This window comes from Conger conger, chromosome 2, assembly GCF_963514075.1.
Source record: "Conger conger chromosome 2, fConCon1.1, whole genome shotgun sequence".
NCBI classification, from domain to species: Eukaryota; Metazoa; Chordata; class Actinopteri; order Anguilliformes; family Congridae; genus Conger; species Conger conger.
This window is the reverse complement of record NC_083761.1, coordinates 27871371-27891864: the sequence shown is the minus strand read 5'-3', so window position 1 is coordinate 27891864 and position 20494 is coordinate 27871371. Positions and strand designations below refer to the sequence as shown.

At 39.8% G+C, this 20494-nt stretch overlaps 1 protein-coding gene across 5 annotated transcripts; it reads left to right on the top strand.

Moving 5' to 3' along the window:
- Positions 1–3824: 3824 nt before the first annotated feature.
- Positions 3825–12625, top strand: cbx1b (chromobox homolog 1b (HP1 beta homolog Drosophila)). 5 transcript variants are annotated; one of them, XM_061231240.1, is made up of 8 exons: positions 3825–4066; positions 4219–4337; positions 4924–5042; positions 5992–6084; positions 6791–7019; positions 8547–8718; positions 9200–9294; positions 12480–12625. In XM_061231240.1, the coding sequence occupies exons 4-8, from the start codon at positions 6030–6032 to the stop codon at positions 12622–12624; spliced, it is 696 nt and encodes a 231-aa protein (XP_061087224.1). In that variant the 5' UTR covers positions 3825–4066; positions 4219–4337; positions 4924–5042; positions 5992–6029; the 3' UTR covers position 12625. The 5 variants fall into 5 exon arrangements, with proteins under 5 accessions (XP_061087224.1, XP_061087223.1, XP_061087226.1 ...); XM_061231239.1 differs by having other exon boundaries at positions 4869–5042; XM_061231242.1 differs by lacking the exon at positions 4219–4337.
- The last annotated feature ends 7869 nt before the right edge of the window (positions 12626–20494 follow it).

The window sequence follows — 20494 nt, the reverse complement described above, 5'->3', positions numbered from 1 at the left end:
AGCGGGGCAAAAGTACAAAAACGGTAGGTGAGGACGTAGTCAAAAAACAAACAGTGGTCAACAAAACAGAAATCAATGGACGATGGTCGATAACAGGCTTGGATCGTAACGTGTAAACAAACAGTAGTAATGCTCAAGAGTTGCGTAGTTAGACTAGAGGCAGACAATTTCGCAGTGAACAGTAGCGCGACTGGGCTATAAATGCGGGTGTAGACAGGTGCAGACAATTAGTTAGAGCGTAGCAAGGAAATGGAAAACAGGTGCGATGGATGACAAGTTTAACAAGGAGATTAGTAATCGTTAGTAATAAACCTATCCTGCCCTAGCATTAGTAAATTAGTAAATGACATGCACGAGAAACGTAAGGTTTAATTAAAAGCCTAGATTCACGACTTGTTATTGAAAGCTTTCTTATATCTGCACGGTGGAAGCGATTGAATACATCTGACCAGCTGACCATCGGATCCAGCTGAGAAGGCAACTGTCCAATTACTTTTGGTCACCTAAAAAGTCTACCCTAAAACAAGACCTGTGCAAATTAGCCTCAAGATGATGAGGAAATAATGCATGATAACAGTACTGATGAACATGACCAAACTGCAAGCAGAAGCAAATTAAGTTTTTGCCTTCCAAAAAATATGGAATATAAAATAATACAACAACCTCATGTTTGTGGAACTGTGATTTCTTGTTTTCTTCAAATATAACATTCCTGATTTGCTAAAATATATAATGAGCTTAATGAATTATCAATAGACCCATTAAGTCAAAACATTTTCATAGTAAATCGGTATTGCTGAAATGACTAAATTGGTACATTTACTGCAATTTCTCATGAATTAGAATCCAAATCCATAGATTCCAATGCAGGTCCCCAAGAATTCCATAAAAATTCAAAAGATTCAGGTTTCAGTTATTCTCATGAAGAGGGTTATTTTGTATCAATTGAACACACGTAGAGTTTAATCAAAATGGTGAACATAATGTATTCGGTGTGATCTCAAAATGTAATACACCTCGACCAAATTAGATGAACACAAAGTCTGTGTACAGCCTACTTGCATGATTAAGCCATTTTTGGTTTTTAATACAATTCTGAAGACAAATACATTATTTCATTTTCACATTATAGGGAGTTACATAAATAAGAAAAAACGATTTCAATACATTTTAGAACTAACCTATGTTAAATATATCATATTTATACATTTAGTTTTTTTTTCTGTATTTCTTATAGATTTCTAATACATCAATTCGATGTATGTTTATATTGGTCTTCAATGTAAACATACACTCACCGAGCCCTTTATTGGATACTTATTACACTTATTTTGTACACTTCTACTGCTATAGCCTATCCACTTAGTGTTATGATGCATTGTGTGATAAGCAATGCTCTTCTGCATACCACTGTTGTAATGTGTGGTTATTTGTGTTACTGTCACCTTCCTGTCAGCTTTGACCAGTCTGGCCATTCTCCTCTGTTGTCTCTCATTAACGAGACATTTCTCTCTGCAGAACTGCTGCTCACTTTTGTTTGTTTTTTGCACCTTTCTGTCACGTTTCAGGTCTGTCTCACCATGTTTTATGTTGATTTATGTTTATTCTTGTTGTCTTAGTCACGTAGTGTCTTATCATGTATTATGTTAGTCTAGGTTCGTCATGTTGTTTAGTTTATTTCTTGTTACGATTATATTACCTGGTTATGTTGAGTGATTATCGTCTTAGTTTCGCTTTATGTTATGTTTCGATGTATGTTTATTGTTACGTTACTGGTCGTTGTTATGCATACACTTTTACATGTTTTTCCGCAAACCTTGCGTTCCGCCTTTTCTCTCTCTCTCTCTCTCTCTCTCGTTCTGTCCTTCACTCCCCTAATGTTTCTATTTGTCTATTTACTAAAACTACTAACGCTAGATCAGGATTGGGTAGAAACTAACAAGACTAATCATGTGTTCATGTTACCTTACGTTTCTCGTGCATGTCATTTACTAATTTACTAATGCTAGGGCAGGATAGGTTTATTACTAACGATTACTAATCTCCTTGTTTAACTTGTCATCCATCGCACCTGTTTTCCATTTCCTTGCTACGCTCTAACTAATTGTCTACACCTGTCTACACCTGCATTTATAGCCTAGTCGCGCAACTGTTCACTGCGAAATTGTCTGCCTCTGTTTTCCACGCAACTCTTGAGCATTATTCACTGTTTGATTACACGTTACGATCCACGCCTGTTTACTGACCATCGATTATTGATTTCTGTTTTGTGACCTTCGTTTGTTTATTGACTACGTCCCCGCCTACCGTTTTTGTACTTTTGCCCCGCTGATTGTTTCATGGTTTCGACTCCCGCTTCGTCCACGACTACGCCTCTGCCTGCCGTCCGTCTGTTCATCTGCCCCGCTGACAGCTCTCCTGCTACCGGACCTCCCTGCACGTCTACCGACTACGAGTTTGCCTCTTCCCTCTGCACCGTGCTTTTTGTTTGTTTACTTTTTGTTTGGCTGGATCTACGTGTATGGACTTTGCTTGTGTTGACTACTCTCCTGGGATTCGTCCCGAATAAAGCCCTGAGGGGTCTTTATATTACTATTGTTTCTGAGTCGTGCATTTTGGGTCCAACCCCCACGCACCCGTCTCACTTTCTTTGCAAACTCTAGAGACTAGTGTATGTGAAAATCCCAGGAGATCAGCAGTTTCTGAGATACTCAAACCACCCTGTCCGCCACCAACAATCATTCCACCGTCAAAGACACTTAAATCACATTTTCCCCCATTCTGATGGGTCAGTTAACTGACGCTCCTGAACCGTATCTACGTGATTGTACTGCTACACAATTGCCTGATTAGATAATCGCATGAATAAGTTGGTATAATAAAGCAAAAATGTTCCTAATAAAGTGCTCGGTGAGTGTATATTCTCTCGCAATCACTTCAAAACCTAAAAGTGATTTTCATCAATGCCACATTCTCTTAAGATGATTAAACATCGGCGATATTGATTGCTTTGGAATAGTAGGCTATTGGTACGGAGCCCCCTAAAAGTACTGAAAAGTTCTTTTTTTTTATCTTCTAAGATGCTTATCTTGTTCCCTGAAGAGCTTGTTCATACAAGATGCTATCTTGTTCTCGATACTATCTTCTGCGCACACGAAACCTTGGGAGAAGAATATAATTATCTTGTGCGCACAAGATAATATCTAACAAGGTAATTATATTTTGTGCGCAATAAAATTTTAAGGGATATTCTTCTTTGTGCAGCCTGGCTGTATCACACACAAACTCAAACTCAGTTGGTCACATTTTCACCTTAATGTAAACAATACAAAACGACATACACAAATTTCGCGAATGATGGAAGAAACGGATGTCGATCGACTCCCAGCAAAGTTAACTCGAACTTAAACACTGGCACATTGGTTTATTACAGTGAGGGAAATATATATATTATCTTGTGCGCTCAAAATAATTATAAAAATATCCTAACTTTTCGGGACTTTTCAGGACTCCGCCAAGGCTATTGGTTCTTGTGTCGTGAAGAGAAAATCGGAAGGCTATTAGTCGGATATTTATCAGTATTTATCAATATTTATCATATGCTACATAGGTTACATACGAACCCACACTAAAACGTTACTTTTAAATATGTGAACAGATCCGTTTGAAGAAACGTTCATACTTATTTTCCAATGCGTTTTAAATTATACTTTCGAGAAAAGGTCTACCTTTTTGACACTGTCCCAGAGAGAGAAAAAACATCAAATCCCGGGATTCCTTTATCTCGGGCCCAATTGTACGCTTGCGCGATAGGAGGTGGCGGGTCGATGAGGCACTCAAAGGCAGCAGATCGTGGAGCCAGTGGATGTCTTTTGTTTCGATAAAGGAGATTTACAGGAATATACAGTCGTACTAATTTATTTATAGCTAATCAAACATTTCCCGCAGACCGTCCTATACATTGAAGAGAATTCGAATTCATGCATTTGAATGGTTGCTAATACCACAAGTTAACTGTTTTCACTGTTCAACACAAACTGTTGTTTTTTTTTCTAACTAGCTAGAGGTAAGTTGCTTTTAATCTATTCTGGAGGTGTGTGGAAAATTTGTTTAGACAGCCATGGCGTAATGTTTCGATATGCATTTTTTCTGCACATGTTACTGCCTCTGTTATGTTTGAAAGCATTGCATTGATTCACTTTGCGTTAAACCATGCAGCTCCTGTGTTTGTGGACCAATTCAACATGGAGGAGTAGAGGCGGGTTGCAAAACCACCAAGCACGACACCAGAGATTGCATTAACGTGATACATCTCACAAAACCAGCCAGTTGAATAAGTAAATGGTTTGAATTTTTAGCAAGCTAGTTACATTAGTACGTATATTTAGTTATAATCATATGTGTGCTGTGTCTGCAGTTCTCTATACGCAGGCTATTCATTTTACTTAGCGCGGGGGAAGGGCTTCTCAACACAACATTTAGCTATCGCCAAAATGATGCTCCTGTATCGTTGAGTCGATGTCTATAGGCTCCATGTGTAAGTTATATGTAGCCTATATGAACGTGCTAAGGGTATTCACCGAGTCGTCGGTTGTGAGTGTGAGTGTGAGTATCGGGTAACCGTCAACGTTTTAGCTAGCATGGTATATGACAACAGGAAATTCACGCTGACATGCATACATCGCGGATTAGCGAATTGATCAAGTGTTACATCAGTATTAAATGTGTTCGGGATTTCTTTTTCAGATAATCGGCAGCCCTTGAGGTTTTTTTTAATATAGCATTTACCTTTCACTTGCATTTTGCGTTTTATCATTCATCGTTCATAATACAGTGATGTATGTCTGAAAAAGGTATTTGACTTACAGGTGTCGAGTGTTAAGTCAAGCTACGTGCAACGTTGGTTCATTACTTGTTATACAGCCTGTCCTGGAGTGAGACGTGTGCGAATCAATGGTGGTATCTATATGCTCATGTCATGTAGCCTACAAGAAATGCCTGTCTACCAACAGGATGTTTGGGCTATCGATTAACCGCGAGTGGTAGGTATTGGCCTTGTGTTTTCTGTAGATTTTCCACTAAGGTATAGGGTTTGTAAAAATGTTGTGCCGTTACTTAATATAAATAGGCTGTACAAGCTGGGATAAAAAACTGCTGGAAAATAACTCGTCCACATAATTGCCTTCTTCCTAACATGCTTGTGATTAAAACAAGTTAAGGAACATAAGTTATTATTGTTGTCATGCATATCAATAGACAACACACTGTATGTGCAATTTGCTTTACACTAGATGCTGGTTGTATTTGTTGTTTATTCAGAATTCCTACTGACCAGGTTGTTAGTGGTTGTCCTCTTTGTTGCAGGAAAATAATGTCCATGTCCTTTGCAAATTAGTGTTGTTCAGGGGAATGCTGACGAAAACAATACAACTCATTTGATTATCACATTTGTTTCAGCACAGCAAAATTATAATGTGTAACTATTAATGAGTTAATCACATGCTGTCAAGAAACAAGCAGAAGACATCTTTGGCTGTTTATCCCTTTCAGGGCAAGCATATGACATCTAAACACGCGGTTACCTTTTTGTCAGCTTTTCCAGGACAGGCACAGGCATTCTGGCCTTTGAAGCAATTCCCGTACAGAAGGGCTTCAGAAATTCTGAATGTGTACCCAAGAAATTGTGGTTAAAAAATAAATCATCAGATGGATCATGAGGCAGGGTCTTGTTGCTGTGCATCAACGACTGTACAAATGGTTGTGCTTCTGCACAGGAAAATGTGTTGCACATCAGCGGACAGGTTGTCCCATTGTTGATGCACTGTATGCACGCCCAAGCCCCATGGCACCTGGTAGAGTGCCCCCTCTGTGGACTGTCAGATGATGCAATGTTTTCTTATGACTTCCCATTCTCTCCACCCCTGTGCTTTTCTCCTTGCTGCTATGTTGACTCCCGACGCCACTCCTCACCCCACTTTGTTGACGTTGAAGAGGAACCTGCTGGTTCCACTGACTCTGTCTAGCCGAGAATGAGCCAGCCTTCAGAACCCCCTAATGACGCTCCTGCTCCCACTGTTACAGAAGGTCTCTGACAACTTCCTTCTATGTACCGTCTTCTCCACAGTTTTGTATTTTCAGTGTTGCCGAAGGATAGGGGAAGGGTTAGGGTGGGGCTTGGGGGGGGGCCGCAGCATTTTGCATTTTGGAAAGGAGTACAGCTCAGCAGTTAAAAGCATTTTGGGACATGGGCCATATTGGGCTAGCTGTTGTCTAATTATTACCAAAATATTTTGATTGTGAAAAGATGACATTTACACTATTTAATTGAGATTTCAACAGAAATGTGACTTTGTATCCAGGCAGTCGGCAGCACAATATTTTCCCTTTGCATTTTCATATTCATTTTGATGTTATTATTAATGGTCTCAAATTGCTTTGACTATAAAACTTTATCTTCTCACACTCTAAGTTCACTGCATTTTCAGAGCAGTTGCCTTCTGTTTCTTTGTATGGCAGGTTTAGTTTGTTTACAGTTCTAGTGCAGGGCAGCTTTTGATCCCTTCACCTTCCTCGTACTACCTCTATAGGGGATAAAGTGTCTCCATGTTTGACATACTGCCCACATTTTTGCACGCATTTTTCTTGCAATCAAACACAAGCAGTACTTAGGTATTAATACAGCATAATTTTGAACCAGTGGCCATTGAAGGAGTGAAACTGTTCTGTAAAGCCATTTAGAATGAATGACAACATTGACCAATCATAAGCCATTGTGTATTCCCTCTTTCAGCGGCTGCAGCACCCGCCCCCACCCCTACCCCAACTCCAACTCCAACTCCAACTCCCACCCCCCCTTCAGACGCCAAGCTTCCAGCGACCACAGGGAAAAAGCAGAACAAGAAGAAGGTGGAGGAGGTAGTAGAGGAAGAGGAGGAGGAATATGTGGTGGAGAAGGTCCTGGATCGACGGGTAGCAAAGGGCAAGGTGGAATACCTTCTCAAGTGGAAGGGTTTTTCGGAGTGAGTAAATGGGTGGTGGGGGGAGGGGGGACGCACTCACAAATTGTTTTTTGTATTGACGGAAGCCCCCTCAGGATCATGCCAATATCTTCATGTTTTGTTTTTCCCTTTACGGTCATAATACTGTTATGAATGTGCATTTTCTGCATGGGGCTTGGTATGCGTAACATGCAAACAAACGTAAGGGGGAAGGGGAACGTAACCTGTACTATGAAATTACATTTGTCATTTGGCAGTTGCTCCTATCCAGAGCGATGTACAATAAAATGCAAATCATAACCAGGGACAAGTGCACTGAACACCCCAAAGGGAAGTATGGTTCTTGGTGCTAGAGTGATCACATACAGTGGGCTCCAAAAGTCTGAGTGAACCAATGAAAATGCTTCTATTTTGCGTTCTTTTCTAATTTAATACAAACTTTTTAATTTCAAATTGTATTATCAGCATAAAATTTTTTGTGAAAAGTTGAATCTTTGAAAAACATGAATTTCAGAATTTCTTAGTATTTGGTATGTCCCCCTGTTGCTTTAATGGCAACGTGCACTTGAGCTGTTTTGGACTTCACAAATTTTTGCTAAACCTGATGACCTATGTTATCCCAGCATTATTTGGCAATGTTCCAAAGAGTGTCTTGTGATGTTACTGAATGCTTGGCTTCTTGGCTTCTATCAGTCTTCAAGTGTCCCCATAAATATTCACTGGGGTTGAGGTTAGGTGATTGTGGATTGTGCAGCACTCCTTTCTCTTGTTTTGTCTTCATATAGTTCTTGAAGTAACTTTAATTTGTAAAAAAAAAAATGTTCAGTGTGGTCTTGCATGTTTGGACCCCATTGTAGATTAAAACTTTGAACCCTTGTAGAATAATCAGATAAACTGACCAGGAAGTAGCAATAGTACAATTTTGGCAACTAGAATACTAATAATAATATAATTATATGCCAGTGCGATTAGAGCATATAGCATACATGCCAATTCAAAATTACATGACAGTGATATGACATACCATGAGCAGAGATAATAGGGCTGAGGGAATCTTGTGAGAGGATGAGACCAAGGGCTGGGAAATAAAATTATTATTGAATTGGTGCGAAATGAGTTACCTTTTTGTTAATCCCTTATAAAGCCTTTGTCCTTCATTATGAACGCAACAGAGTAATACCTGCGGAATAACTGGATCTCTGGCTCAAAGGTTTCCCTCTTTGAAGTCCTGAAGACTATTCTTAGTACCCAGAGGTGTGGTCTTCATGGTCATCGATTTGCATTCATGTAATTATAGTTAATGGAATGCTTTGGCTTAAACATTAAAAAACTGGAATGTAAAAAATGTAATGGAATGTAAAATGTAATGTAAAAACCAAATCCTGTACTGAGAGCAGTCACAAATGCTTATTCAGCAAATACTATTATTTGTTTATTTTTTTGTGCATCGAGTGAGTGTGTGAGTCTCTTCTTAATTTTTGCTTTTGCCAGTTAGTAGTTAATGAACGCAACCTTAAAGAACAGCGTATTTGTGCGTTACGACAACAGTGAGGACAACACGTGGGAGCCAGAGGACAACTTGGACTGCCCAGACCTGATCGCCGAATTCCTGCAGTCCCAGAAGAGCGCGCACGAGACTGGGGGCAAGAGGAAGGCCGACTCGGACACAGAGGGAGCGGTGGCCGGAGAAGAGAGCCGACCCAAGAAAAGGAAAGACGAGGTGAGATGGAAGGCTAATTTATGCGCCAAAGTGTCTGCGACATGTTCACAGACAAAACATTATGCATATTCAAGAGTTTTGACGTCAAGGCAACAGGTTTTCTGTCCCTGCAAATTGTCGTGTGTCGCGCAGCCACCATTGGTCGACTGAAACGAAGACGAAAGGTTGCTATGACGAGGATACTAGTTTACTGTTAGGCTACTTGTTTTTATGAATGAAGACATTTTGTTTCCATAGCAAGCTAGCAAAACAGGAGCGGTATGAGGAGAAGCTGGTTGCTAGCCGGTTGCTCTGTCTCCCGACTATTAATGAAAAATTACTCGCTTCATTAAAGACAAAGTTCTGTCAGCAAGACATTTGGTTGCAAGACACTTTGTCGTCGAAGCATAAATTAGCCTTAACGGTCTCCCACCCAATGGAGTAGACCACACCACACCTACACTGGAAAACCTGGAGACAAACTCTACCATCTCTACTGCAGCCAGAGAAGCTCCGTGGGTTTGCTCGAGGTCTGGACCCAGAGCGCATCATTGGGGCGACCGATTCCAGTGGAGAACTGATGTTTCTCATGAAATGGTACGTAAGGCCATTGAAGTGCTGGTCCTTCTTTTTCTGATGCTTATTCTTCCTTTTTTTCTTCAGCTATTGTTTGCGGTACGAAAATATATTAAATTCGATAAAAGGGCAGCATACACTTATATTTATTGTTACCACTAAATATTTCCCCTCAACTGACTTTGAGGAAACGATCCCAGCACAAAGCCTAGCCCACACAGTGTAGCTCATTGTCTACGTAATGGCTATGGAAACATAGTAATGTTTCAAACATTTCTGGGTGGCAGTGATTTGGAATAATTGATGTCAGTATGGGTCACTAATATCAGGCAGACAGTGGGAAAATATGTATTGCAGTTAGTTGTATACTTCCTAGTCAGGAAAGCTAATATCTAAGAAATACTGCTGCTGAATAGTATTACAGGTGTAATGACAATAGGAGCCATGTGTCACCTGTATGTTGTTGCTGCAGCTGTATATCTACCTACTCTTTAGTACTGGTCTTTTGGTTCCCTACTTGCTGTAAACCGAGCAATTAGTCTTGCTTTAATGCACATGCATAACTTCACTTTGTTGTGTGCAACTTGCATTTAAATCTGCAAGTTGATTGTAATGAATGGCCATTAATGTGCCTAATGTTATTCTTATTCTTGACATTTTCGTAATGTATGAAAATGAAAAGCAGTTTTATGTTTCACATTTGTCTGCTGTACTGAACATCCTGAGCCATAAAGTCCAAACGGAGGACCATTGAACCAAGATTTTTGTGTACTGTTACACACCCGTTAATCAGTAAATGACTAAGGTATATTCAAAATGGGAAACGCAAGGGTCGGTGGTTCGACCCCCGGTTTAGCCACAATAAGATCGCACAGCTGTTGGGCCCTTGAGCAAGGCTTTTAACCCTGCATCCAGGTCTAATCAACTCTACGTCTGGATAAGAGCGTCTGCCAAAATGTAATGTAATATCATGGCTGGCCGTGATGACTGGGTCCCACTGCACAGTAATAATGTTACTGCCTGTATTTTTGGGAGATTCTGCCTGCGTGTTTTAATGAAGTGAGTATCCATGTTTATGTTACAGAATTGAGTAGGCAGACTCGAGCGGACTACGGCTAGCATCACCACTAGTTAACATTTAGCTAAAGTAACCAAACGAAGTAATAACATGAGTAACATCAGTTAAATCGCTAGCTAAATGGCCTATGTGGAAAGCAGCAATGAAAGTTTGTTGTTTAATGTTCGCCACTCTGAATTCCAAACACAAGTGCCTCAACTGTTAAACCCTTCACTTGTCCAACATGTAAAATAAATACACTCACTGAGCACTTTATTAGGAAGATTTTTACTTTATTACACCTACTTATTCATGCGATCATCTAATCAGCCAATTGTGTGGCAGCAGTGCAATGCATACAATCATGTAGATACAGGTCAGGTGCTTCATGTTCACATCAACCATCAGAATGAAGAAAAAATGTGATCTAAGTGACTTTGACCGTGTAATGATTGTTGGTGGCAGACAGGGTGGGTTCAGTATTTCTGCTGATATCCTCGGATTTTCACGCACACTAGTCCCTAGAGTTGGCAAAGAATGGAAGCTGACAGGAAGGTGACAGTAACATGAACAACCACTCATTACAACAGAGGTATGCAGAAGAGCATCTCTGAACACAACGCATGATAACTAAGTGGATAGGCTAAAAAAAGGCAGTAGAAGTCTAATAAATACTTAATAAAGTGCTCAATGTATATGCTGGGAAATTTGGATTGTTTTTGCCATTTTCCAGATAAAATAGAAATTACAATATATGTAAAAAACAAAGCTTCAGTTAATCTCCAGAAATTTTGATTAAGCAGCAGCAGGTTAAATAGAAGCATCTCGGTGAGTATATATTCAATTTACATTCATTCCCCAGCACCACTGTCGCAGTTCTCAGTTGAGCTCATTTGGATTAACCGCTTAAATTATGTGTGTAGGCATTTTTAAAATCACTGTCAGTGGTAGCTGCTTCCTAAATATGGGGCAAAACTTCTCAAAACAAACACGTCCAGTGACATCCTACGTTTCCCAGAAGGTAATGGGTGCTGGAACTCCACCCTTGAATGCAGAGACTGGTTTATGGACGGCCACCCATCCAGGTGATCACATAACACTCCCACGAAAATACGGTGACGTTAGCATAAAGATATCGCAGAACTTAACTTGGGTAGCCTCAGCGATATGACGGACAGCTCTAACTTTGCCAAATTAGAGGATGAGCTTTTCGATTTTGACGAAGAAATACAACTACTGTTTTGAATCGGAATACATTTATAGAATGGTCACAAACTTACCAGGAAAAGGATGCAACGGAGGTTGCGAAATATGGTGAGGGAAGCCATGAAGAACCCAGCGTTTGGTTGCATCTTGGGGTCACCAAGTCTCAAAAGGAACCATAAAATGGCACCTCCACACCCACAAAGACCCTTACTGAGCACAATAAACAAAACCAAGCATCTGGAGTTTTCCAAACCTCATTGGAATTATGACTGGAAGAGATTGCTATGCTTTGTCTAGATGAGACAACAATTCAACATTTTGGCCATACACAGCATCAAAATATTTCATGGCAAAAAAGGAACACGCATACGCAAGGAGAAGCATTTCATATCTACTGTCAAATATGGAGGTGGGTCATTGTTTTGGGGATGTTCTGCTGCCTGTAGTTCAAGGGCACATAAGTTAAATGGCACAATGAATTCCACGGAGCACCTGGAAATTTGGGCAGAACATCTGATTGTCTCTGCTAGGAAGCATGTATTCTCTAGCCTTATCAGAAATTACAGGAAAAGACTCATGGCTGTCATTTTTGCCTGGGGTGTTTGCACAAGGTATTAAACCAGTGGTGCCAATAATTGTAAAACCCGTTTTGGGTAAATTCATTTTTATTTGAAGAATGCAAGATTTTGATTGATTCCATTGACTCATTAATAATATAAATTAATTAATTTACGTATAACATGATTTACACATGGAAAAGCTTATGTCAATAACCATTGTATTTGTTTACAGTATCTTTTGTGCATATTCATCAAGGGTGCCAATGATTCTGGAGCCCACTGTAGATGCCCTTGGGAATGCATTTGTGAGGTCCAGGCCAGAAGGTTGTGATTGCCCCGTGATGGTGTCTAGAATAACAGTTTGTTTTCCCTACATCCTACAGGAAGAATTCAGATGAGGCAGACCTGGTACCGGCCAAGGAGGCCAATGTGAAGTGTCCACAAGTGGTCATCTCATTCTATGAGGAGCGGTTGACATGGCACTCCTACCCAACTGAAGAAGAAGAGAAGAAGGATGACAAGAACTAGGCGAGGGATGGGGTGGGATGGTGGGTGGGTGGGTGGGTGGGGGGTGGTTGGCAAAGAGCTGCAGATACCCATCTATTTCTGTATTTTACCTTTCTGCTTTCTACAAGTTGCTGGACTTTGGAGGTGAGCTTCCGGGCTGAGAGGCGTGGTGGGTGGGTGGGGGGCAGCTCACTGGAGCCAGTACTATGGAAAAACTCAGGCCACCAGCTGCAGCTGAGCTGGCAAGGGAGGGGAAATGCAGTATCCCTTTTCTATCTTGGGTATCAAGCCAGGAGGCTAGGAGCCATTGCTTCTTGTGTTCATCTGGGTAGCTGGACCTCTATGGTCCTGGAGAGTCACGGCCAGTGCAGATTTGGAGTTGCTATTCTGATCGGTTCTGATGGTGACGGACAATATACTGGTATGCTGCAATTAACCCCAAAATCCATAAAGAAATCACACTGTGACTGGCCGTCTATGATCTGTAGTTTCATTAAAAGTGCCGTCTTAAAATAGTCAAATCGGGTAGTAGGTCTTATGAGAATATGTACTTTTCATAAAAACATACACAAGTCAATTACCCCAAATGTGCCAACATTTGTATCCGCTATTGACCAGAACTTCATAATCATTGCGCAGATTGCTGAGAACATATGTAGCATTTAAGATATTATGAACGCTACATAAGAATCACCAAGTGTTACCAAACATACTAAAGTGATGACTATATTTGCAGGCTTAAGGGGCAGTTTCTCAGACCGGGGATAAACTAGAATTGAGTAGTTTATTCAGAATTACAAAGTCAATTTAGGAAACGTGGCTTAAATTCAGAGTCCCGCTATGGCTCCAGGGAACCTCTCTTAAGTATGTAAGAAAAATTACATTTTCCCAGTTAAGACTTGACAATCTGCAATACGATTTGGTTATGTTATTGTGAATATTTCCAAGGAGAAGGGTGTTTTCAGTTTTCACAGGATTGGCCCCTGCTTAGTCGTCTTAGAACCATGTCGTTTTGGATAAAACCGTCAGCCAAATAACTAATGTAAATAAACTGCTTACAAGCATCCAATCTTGTATAATACACATTTTCTTTACACTTTCAAGTGTAGAAAATGTGAACGGTTCAGTTTTGCATGAATTTACGGTCCCAAAGCTGACCACCCTTTACCCTACACATTAAACTACAGCTGTTATCATGGATAATTGTTTGATAAATGGGGACAGGGTTTTGCTGTAAATGCCTGAATGCAGTGCAGCTTAGTATTGGAGTATTGAGTTGGCAGTGTGTGTGGCTGGGGTTTATACCCCCACACAGGAAAGAGGGTGAGCGTGGGTCTAAATCCGCTCGGCAACAAAAAGTGGTGAGGTCATGGTACAGCAGCCAATTGGAGCATGCAGGTTCCAAATGGCCGGTATCTCTGCCTTGTCCAGAATTCATCTGCCCTTACATTTTCCACAGGAAGTTGATTTCATCCTTGTTTTATTTCCCCCTTCGCCTTTCTTTTTTTAAACAATGTGTCAAATGTTTGACCACTTCCTTCCATGTCATTATTGTATAATGTGTATAAAGACTTTTTCTTATTTTTGACAAAAAATTACTATTTTTAAATTATGCATGGAACGTTTTTCATGAAAACGCAACAAAAGAAGAGTTCCGTACAGCTTAAGTCCTTATGGGTGTACTGTATATATGGGTGTATGCTGTCTATTTTCTTTTAGGTGAGTGTACAGTAAAGATTGATGATTCAGCTTGAAAGAAGCAGTCCTACTGGCTAAACATTATATTGCATGGTGTTAGTTTTCATGCTTTCCTACAATTGAACATTTCTTAACTCTGGAAAAATGCATACCTTTGGGAAATTCTAAGATTCCTGGGGGAACCAGGTGTAACATTTAAGAACCTCAATATTGGTGAAATGGTTATCATGAAATGCATCAATATCATTTGCATGAAATACAAGCCCTCGTCATAGTGCAAGAACCAACCCAATTTAAAATTTGAACTATTTATGTTCTCGCATTGAGAATTCAGACATTTTCACCCTTCAGGTAACATTTTATATTGAACAAAACTGTTTCATACATAGCTTTGCACTCCTACATGCAGTATCCTTGCACAAATAAGCAATGCACGTTCCTCTGTAAAAATACTGATGCCTTTACTTTACTGATGCCATTTTAGTCTTAACCCTTTAAAGTGTAAGATCACATATTCGATTTGAATGTTCTTAACTGAACGCTCTAATGCTGATACTTCAATCACCAGTAGCGATTGTTATAGTAGAATACTGGCTTAGACTTTTGCAGTCATGTTTTTAAATTACATTTTTAATGGGTAATTTATTGAAATGCAAAGTAGGCTAAAATTCAAGTAATGTGGTTGATTATGCATGATCAAATGTAAAAATGTAAATCTCCACTCCACTGCATGGTAATTTCTAATGTGCAGCAGGATTTAGAAAAAATGCCCTGCATCTCTCTCTCTCTCTCACACATACAGACCTCCACGGTCCTTTAAAATCATGGAAACTGGTAGAAATGCGATTGTCCTGGCAAGGTCTCAAGACATTTCCCGAATTAATAAAGTGAGCATTCTTGCTAAGTAGTACCGTGTCCCTAAAATCACATCTTACAATATCATTGATACAATAGAACTTTGAAATTTTGTATGTTATTTCCATGGCCAAATGTCATCACTGACTGCTGACCAAGACTATTACGTAATGTCCCAAAATGTCTGTCTCCTCCTAAATGGTAGCCTTAAGGCTCAAGGTAACCCTGACATACTTCATATTTGGATGAACCTTAAAAAGTGGAAAATTGGAGTTGGAACCCCTGCACACAGTCATGAGCATTCTCACCAGAAGCCTACTGTTTTGGTAACAATGGGTGAACAACTGAGTGTCGAGAGGCCTGTTTGAGATCCTAGTCTGCAAGGTACTTCCTGACCTGAGCAGACATTGACCAGAACAGAGAAGTGGTCCACGAATAGGTGTTTGACCTAGCTGAGGCCTTTCATGGCTCTATTCCGTTCTGTTCAATTGGTCCTATTTTTAGTCCTGAAGGGGTTACTTTTAACTTGGATCCAAGAGAAAAGGGATACTCCATGTCTTTTATTCCCAGATCTTGTGTTCATTTCCTTAAATATTTTAACATTTAAAATCAGCATTCTCAAGTTCTCCTGTTTTGCTGTACTGGTTTGACATGCAAAACAATGCAAGGTCAATCTTTGTTCATTTCTAATGGGTTTTGTCCATGGATAGGATAAGAAAACTGAGGCACAGAAACATTTTAATAACTTTTTTAGAATATGTATTATAGGTATCTGTTCTTTTGCATGCAAGTCTGTTCCATCATGATTTGAGTGTTTTAGCAAGTGGTGACGTGTGTCCGTGTTTTTGGACAAATAAAACCCTCTGTTTGGTATAGTCAGGTCTGATATCTTGTTTTCACAAGCAGCTATATTCTGCCTTTGGTCGCACCATCCAAGACTGGGAAGTTGAGCGATTTACCATTACAACGCTCTTGTCTAGAGCAGGTTGAAAGGGCTTTGGTGGTCACCAAAAATGTCCTCATGCAAGGGGGAAAAACCCGGAAGTAAAAACTCCCACATTCACTGCTACATTTGACACTGCTTATATACTACTGTACCTATGGTGCTAACCTTAGCAGTTTGGTGTGCCAAATGACAGCTATGTGCGCCTTACTAGATAACCAGCACAGCAATTGGTACATATATTGATGCTGCAAGCTTACTTGTTCTAGATTTTTCTTTTATAATGAAAATAATGACAAACTGTAAAGGCTCTTTGAGCTAAATGTCATACACAAGATCCCACACCTGAACAGTCCTAACAGCAAGAACTGTAGATATAGTGAATAGATGTAGGCTATGTTGGTGGGTGGGGCCATTTGATATATGGTGAAATTGTCATTGACCTCAAATATATAAAAGTGGTGCTGAAAGTAGTATCAAATAGATGAACCTGATTGTGAAAGCAGCAGTGTACTGATAAAAGCGGTGGCGACTGGAATCGCAGTGCGGCTAATTTATTAAATGACTAATTAATAAATAAATGTCAGGGCGATGAAATACATTTATAAAATAATTAGTAAATTATGTATGAAATTTGTGAATTATTGCATCAACAAGGTATTATCGAATTTGATAGCATTTTAACACGTCAATATTTAATTGCATTTTATTTGATGCAACATTCAATTTGCATTTGTTTCTAATTTTGATTCCTGTTTGATTGATACAGCATTTGTGTAATTTTTGTTACTTCCACCCCTCATACATGCAAGATGCCTGACTGCACATTCATTAATGCCTCAATCAGTTTTAAAATGTACATTCTGTAGTTGGGGTATAATATTGTATGTGGATTTGAAAATAGCCAGTATAGTTACAGTGATACACCCCAGTACAGTACACCATCCAGAACATTGATTTTGTGTGTGCAGTGTGATAACATTTGTGGGGTGATGCATTTCACTTCGTCCCTTTAATTACAGCTGATGACTAAAACTTGTTGAGGTGTACAATCACAAATGGCCTACAGGTGGTGCTATAGCTGCAAAGGCCAAATGTTACCAGAAGGGTGTTATCTTGATCAATCTCTCATGAGCCTGTAAACTGAGGCGAAGAAGAATCTAGATGGGCATGTTGTGCGCCACTTAAAACTTACATGATTTTCTAAATTAAACTGATTCAGATTCCTCACTGCCAAAATTTGGTTCAAAGTGCCCAGACCAATGTGTGACAGATGGGCCACTGAACAGTCAGCATGCTGCATTAATGGTTGTTGGGACCATTGTGAAATTGTCATCCTTTGTCATTACTAAAACGGACTGTAATCTAGGCCCAGTATTTCAAACCTTTTTTGGATAGGATCTCAGTAATCGGAGAGGATTAAATCTCAAAATTGGGCATTTCAAAACTAGAAGCTGTGATCCTGATCCTAGAAATTGTGAGATTTTGCAATTCTATCCAACATAGAATTTAAAAAATACCCAAAAACAGTGTTTGATCAAGATTCTAAGGTGGAGATTAGGATAGTTTTGATCAGGATTATCTGATCCCACTGAAATGGTGGATCCAGGATCGATTCAAGGTTGTTGTAGAAACATGTGGGGCACATGTCATATATTTAATAAATAGTTTTCTTCCCCAACAATTGCACATGGAACACAGGAACACAACCCCAACCAAAACAACATCCATTCTAAATGGACGATAAAATATTTTCAAGAAGAACCTCACAAAACTAAACAAGGTCCCTAAACCCTAAAATTGTAAATGCTTTGAGATGTTATTTGAAATATACACTCAGTGAGCACTTTATTACACTTCTACTGCTGTAGCCTATCCACTTAGTTGTGATGTGTTGTGTGTTCAGAGACGCTCTTCTGCATACCACTGTTGTAATGTGCGGTTATTTTGCATTACTGTCACCTTCCTGTCAGCTGTGACCAGTCTGGCCATTCTCCTCTGGCGTCTCTCATTAACAAGGCGTTTCTGTCCACAGAACTGCTGCTCACTGGATTTATTTGAGTTTTTGGCACCATTCTTTGCAAACTCTAGAGACTAGGGTGTGAAAATCCCAGAAGATCAGCAGTTTCTGAGATACTCTAACCACCCTGTCTGCCACCAACAACTAATCCACGGTAAAAGTCACTTAAATAAAAAAATGTCCCCATTCCGATGGTTGATGTGAATGTTAACTGAAGCTCCTGACCCGTATCTACATGATTGTATGTATTGCACTGCTCCCACACAATTGGCTGATTAAATAATCAGATGAATAAGTAGGTGTAATAAAGTGTTCCTAATAAAGTGCTCAGTGAGTATATTCTGTCATCTATTTTAAAATAATTGCCTAATGGGTAGCTGCAAAAAAAGACTCACATTTCTTCCTCAGAAAATGCTATGCCAGCATCTATGGACCAGTTGGATGGTCAATGAGACTCACTGTAGTGAATCATGGGTCTTTTGATCAGCAAAAACATTATGGCAAAACAAAGTCACTGTTGGTATAGCTACTGTGCCCAGTTCAATTTCTAATTCCTTTCCATGCCTACTCGTCTTGCTGGTGCTTCCCTTTTCAGCATTGGCAAGCTGATGCCAAAACTAAGAACTTATTCCAATGACTTAAACATTAGTGTGTGACACTGTACAAATGCTTCACATTCTGTTAAAGCACACCAAATATTATTTTCAATGATTCACTGCCAAGGCAGCACAAACATTTGGTTGATACTGGTTGGGATGTTAGTTTTGTGCTCCTAATTTCCTGGAATGGGGGAATAGTCATGCTGATACACCAGATGGGGAGAACACTTCAGACACCTTCACCTTTTGCACACGTTATTGTGTTGTATATTTAATTAGAATTGACATTTTTGCCTATCAATCTACAATAACTCATAATGACAGGTAAACATGTTTTTAGAATTTAAAAAAAAAATCTAAAACTGAAATCTCTCATTTACATTAGTATTCAGACCCTTTGCTTGTGGTCAGGTGCATCCTGTTTGCTTTAATTATCCTTGAGATGCATCTAGAACTTGATTCACCTGTGGCAAACTGAATGGATTGGACATAGTTTAGAAAGACACATACCTGTGTATGTAAGGTCCCGCAATTTACACTGTCAAGAAAAATCAAACCATGAATTCCAAGGAACTCTGTAGACCTCTGTCATAAAATAGTGGTGAGGCAAAAATCAGGGCAAGGGTATTAAGCTTCGGAATTTCTCTGCAGCAATGGGAGAACCTGCTGGAAGGATGACCATCTCGGCAGCACTCCATCAATCAGGTGTTTATGGCAGAGTGGCAAGATGGAAGCCACTCTTGAGTAAAAGGCATATGACAGCCAGCTTGGGAGTTTGTCAAATGGCATTCTTTGGGCAGAACTCCAAGCACTATGTCTGGCAAACACCAGGCACTGGTCATCACTTGGCTAATACCATCCTTACGGTGAAGCATGGTGGTTGCAGCATCATGCTACGGGGGTGCTTCTCAGCGGCAGGGACAGGGAGACTGGTTAGAATTGAGGGAAGGATGAATGCAACCAAATACTTTTAAGAAAACTTGCTCCAGAGTGCACACAACCTCAGACTGGGGCGACGGTTCACCTTTCAGCAGGACAATGACCCGGAGCATACAGCCAACGCTGGAGTGGCTTGGGGACAAGAGGACCTGCCTAGAAGAATGGGATGAACTGCCCAAATCCAGGTGAGACTTATCCAAGAAGATTCAAAGCTGTAATTGCTGCCAAAGGGGCTTCTACAAAGTACTGGATTACTTATATAAATCAGAGATTTCAGTTTTTGATTTTTTATTAATTTGCTAAAATGTTTTAAAACATGTTTTCATGGGTTGTCATGGGTTATTCTGCGAATCCTTAGCCTAGTTTTCTGTGTGGTAAAGCACATGGCAGCTTTCTGGCGTTTAGAAAATCACTCCAATTTTAATATAGGACTACATTTTATGCTCATTTAAAGATTTGTAACCGACCACTTCTTCATTTCCAATGGAAAACTCTGCTATAGTCCTACCCATAGATCCACAAGAGGGGCAGAGTTGGGAGAGTTAATTTGTTTTACAGTTTTTATGCAGGTTTTGAACCTGCGGGCATGTCACGGATTGGGGTGTCAAAAAAACTGTTCAGTCACAGGCTTGCTCTTTTTTTTTTTTTGTGGCATGGCTTAATTTTTTTTTTTTTTTTTTTAATAGGATGTTATAATGTTATCCAGTCCAGTCCACTTTCAACAAGCTGACATAATGCATTGTTTTGTAATAAGGCTTTAAATATTAAATACACTGTGATTCGTGCCCACATTATTGTTTTCCAAAGATCATAGCAATTTACTACAGCAGTCACACA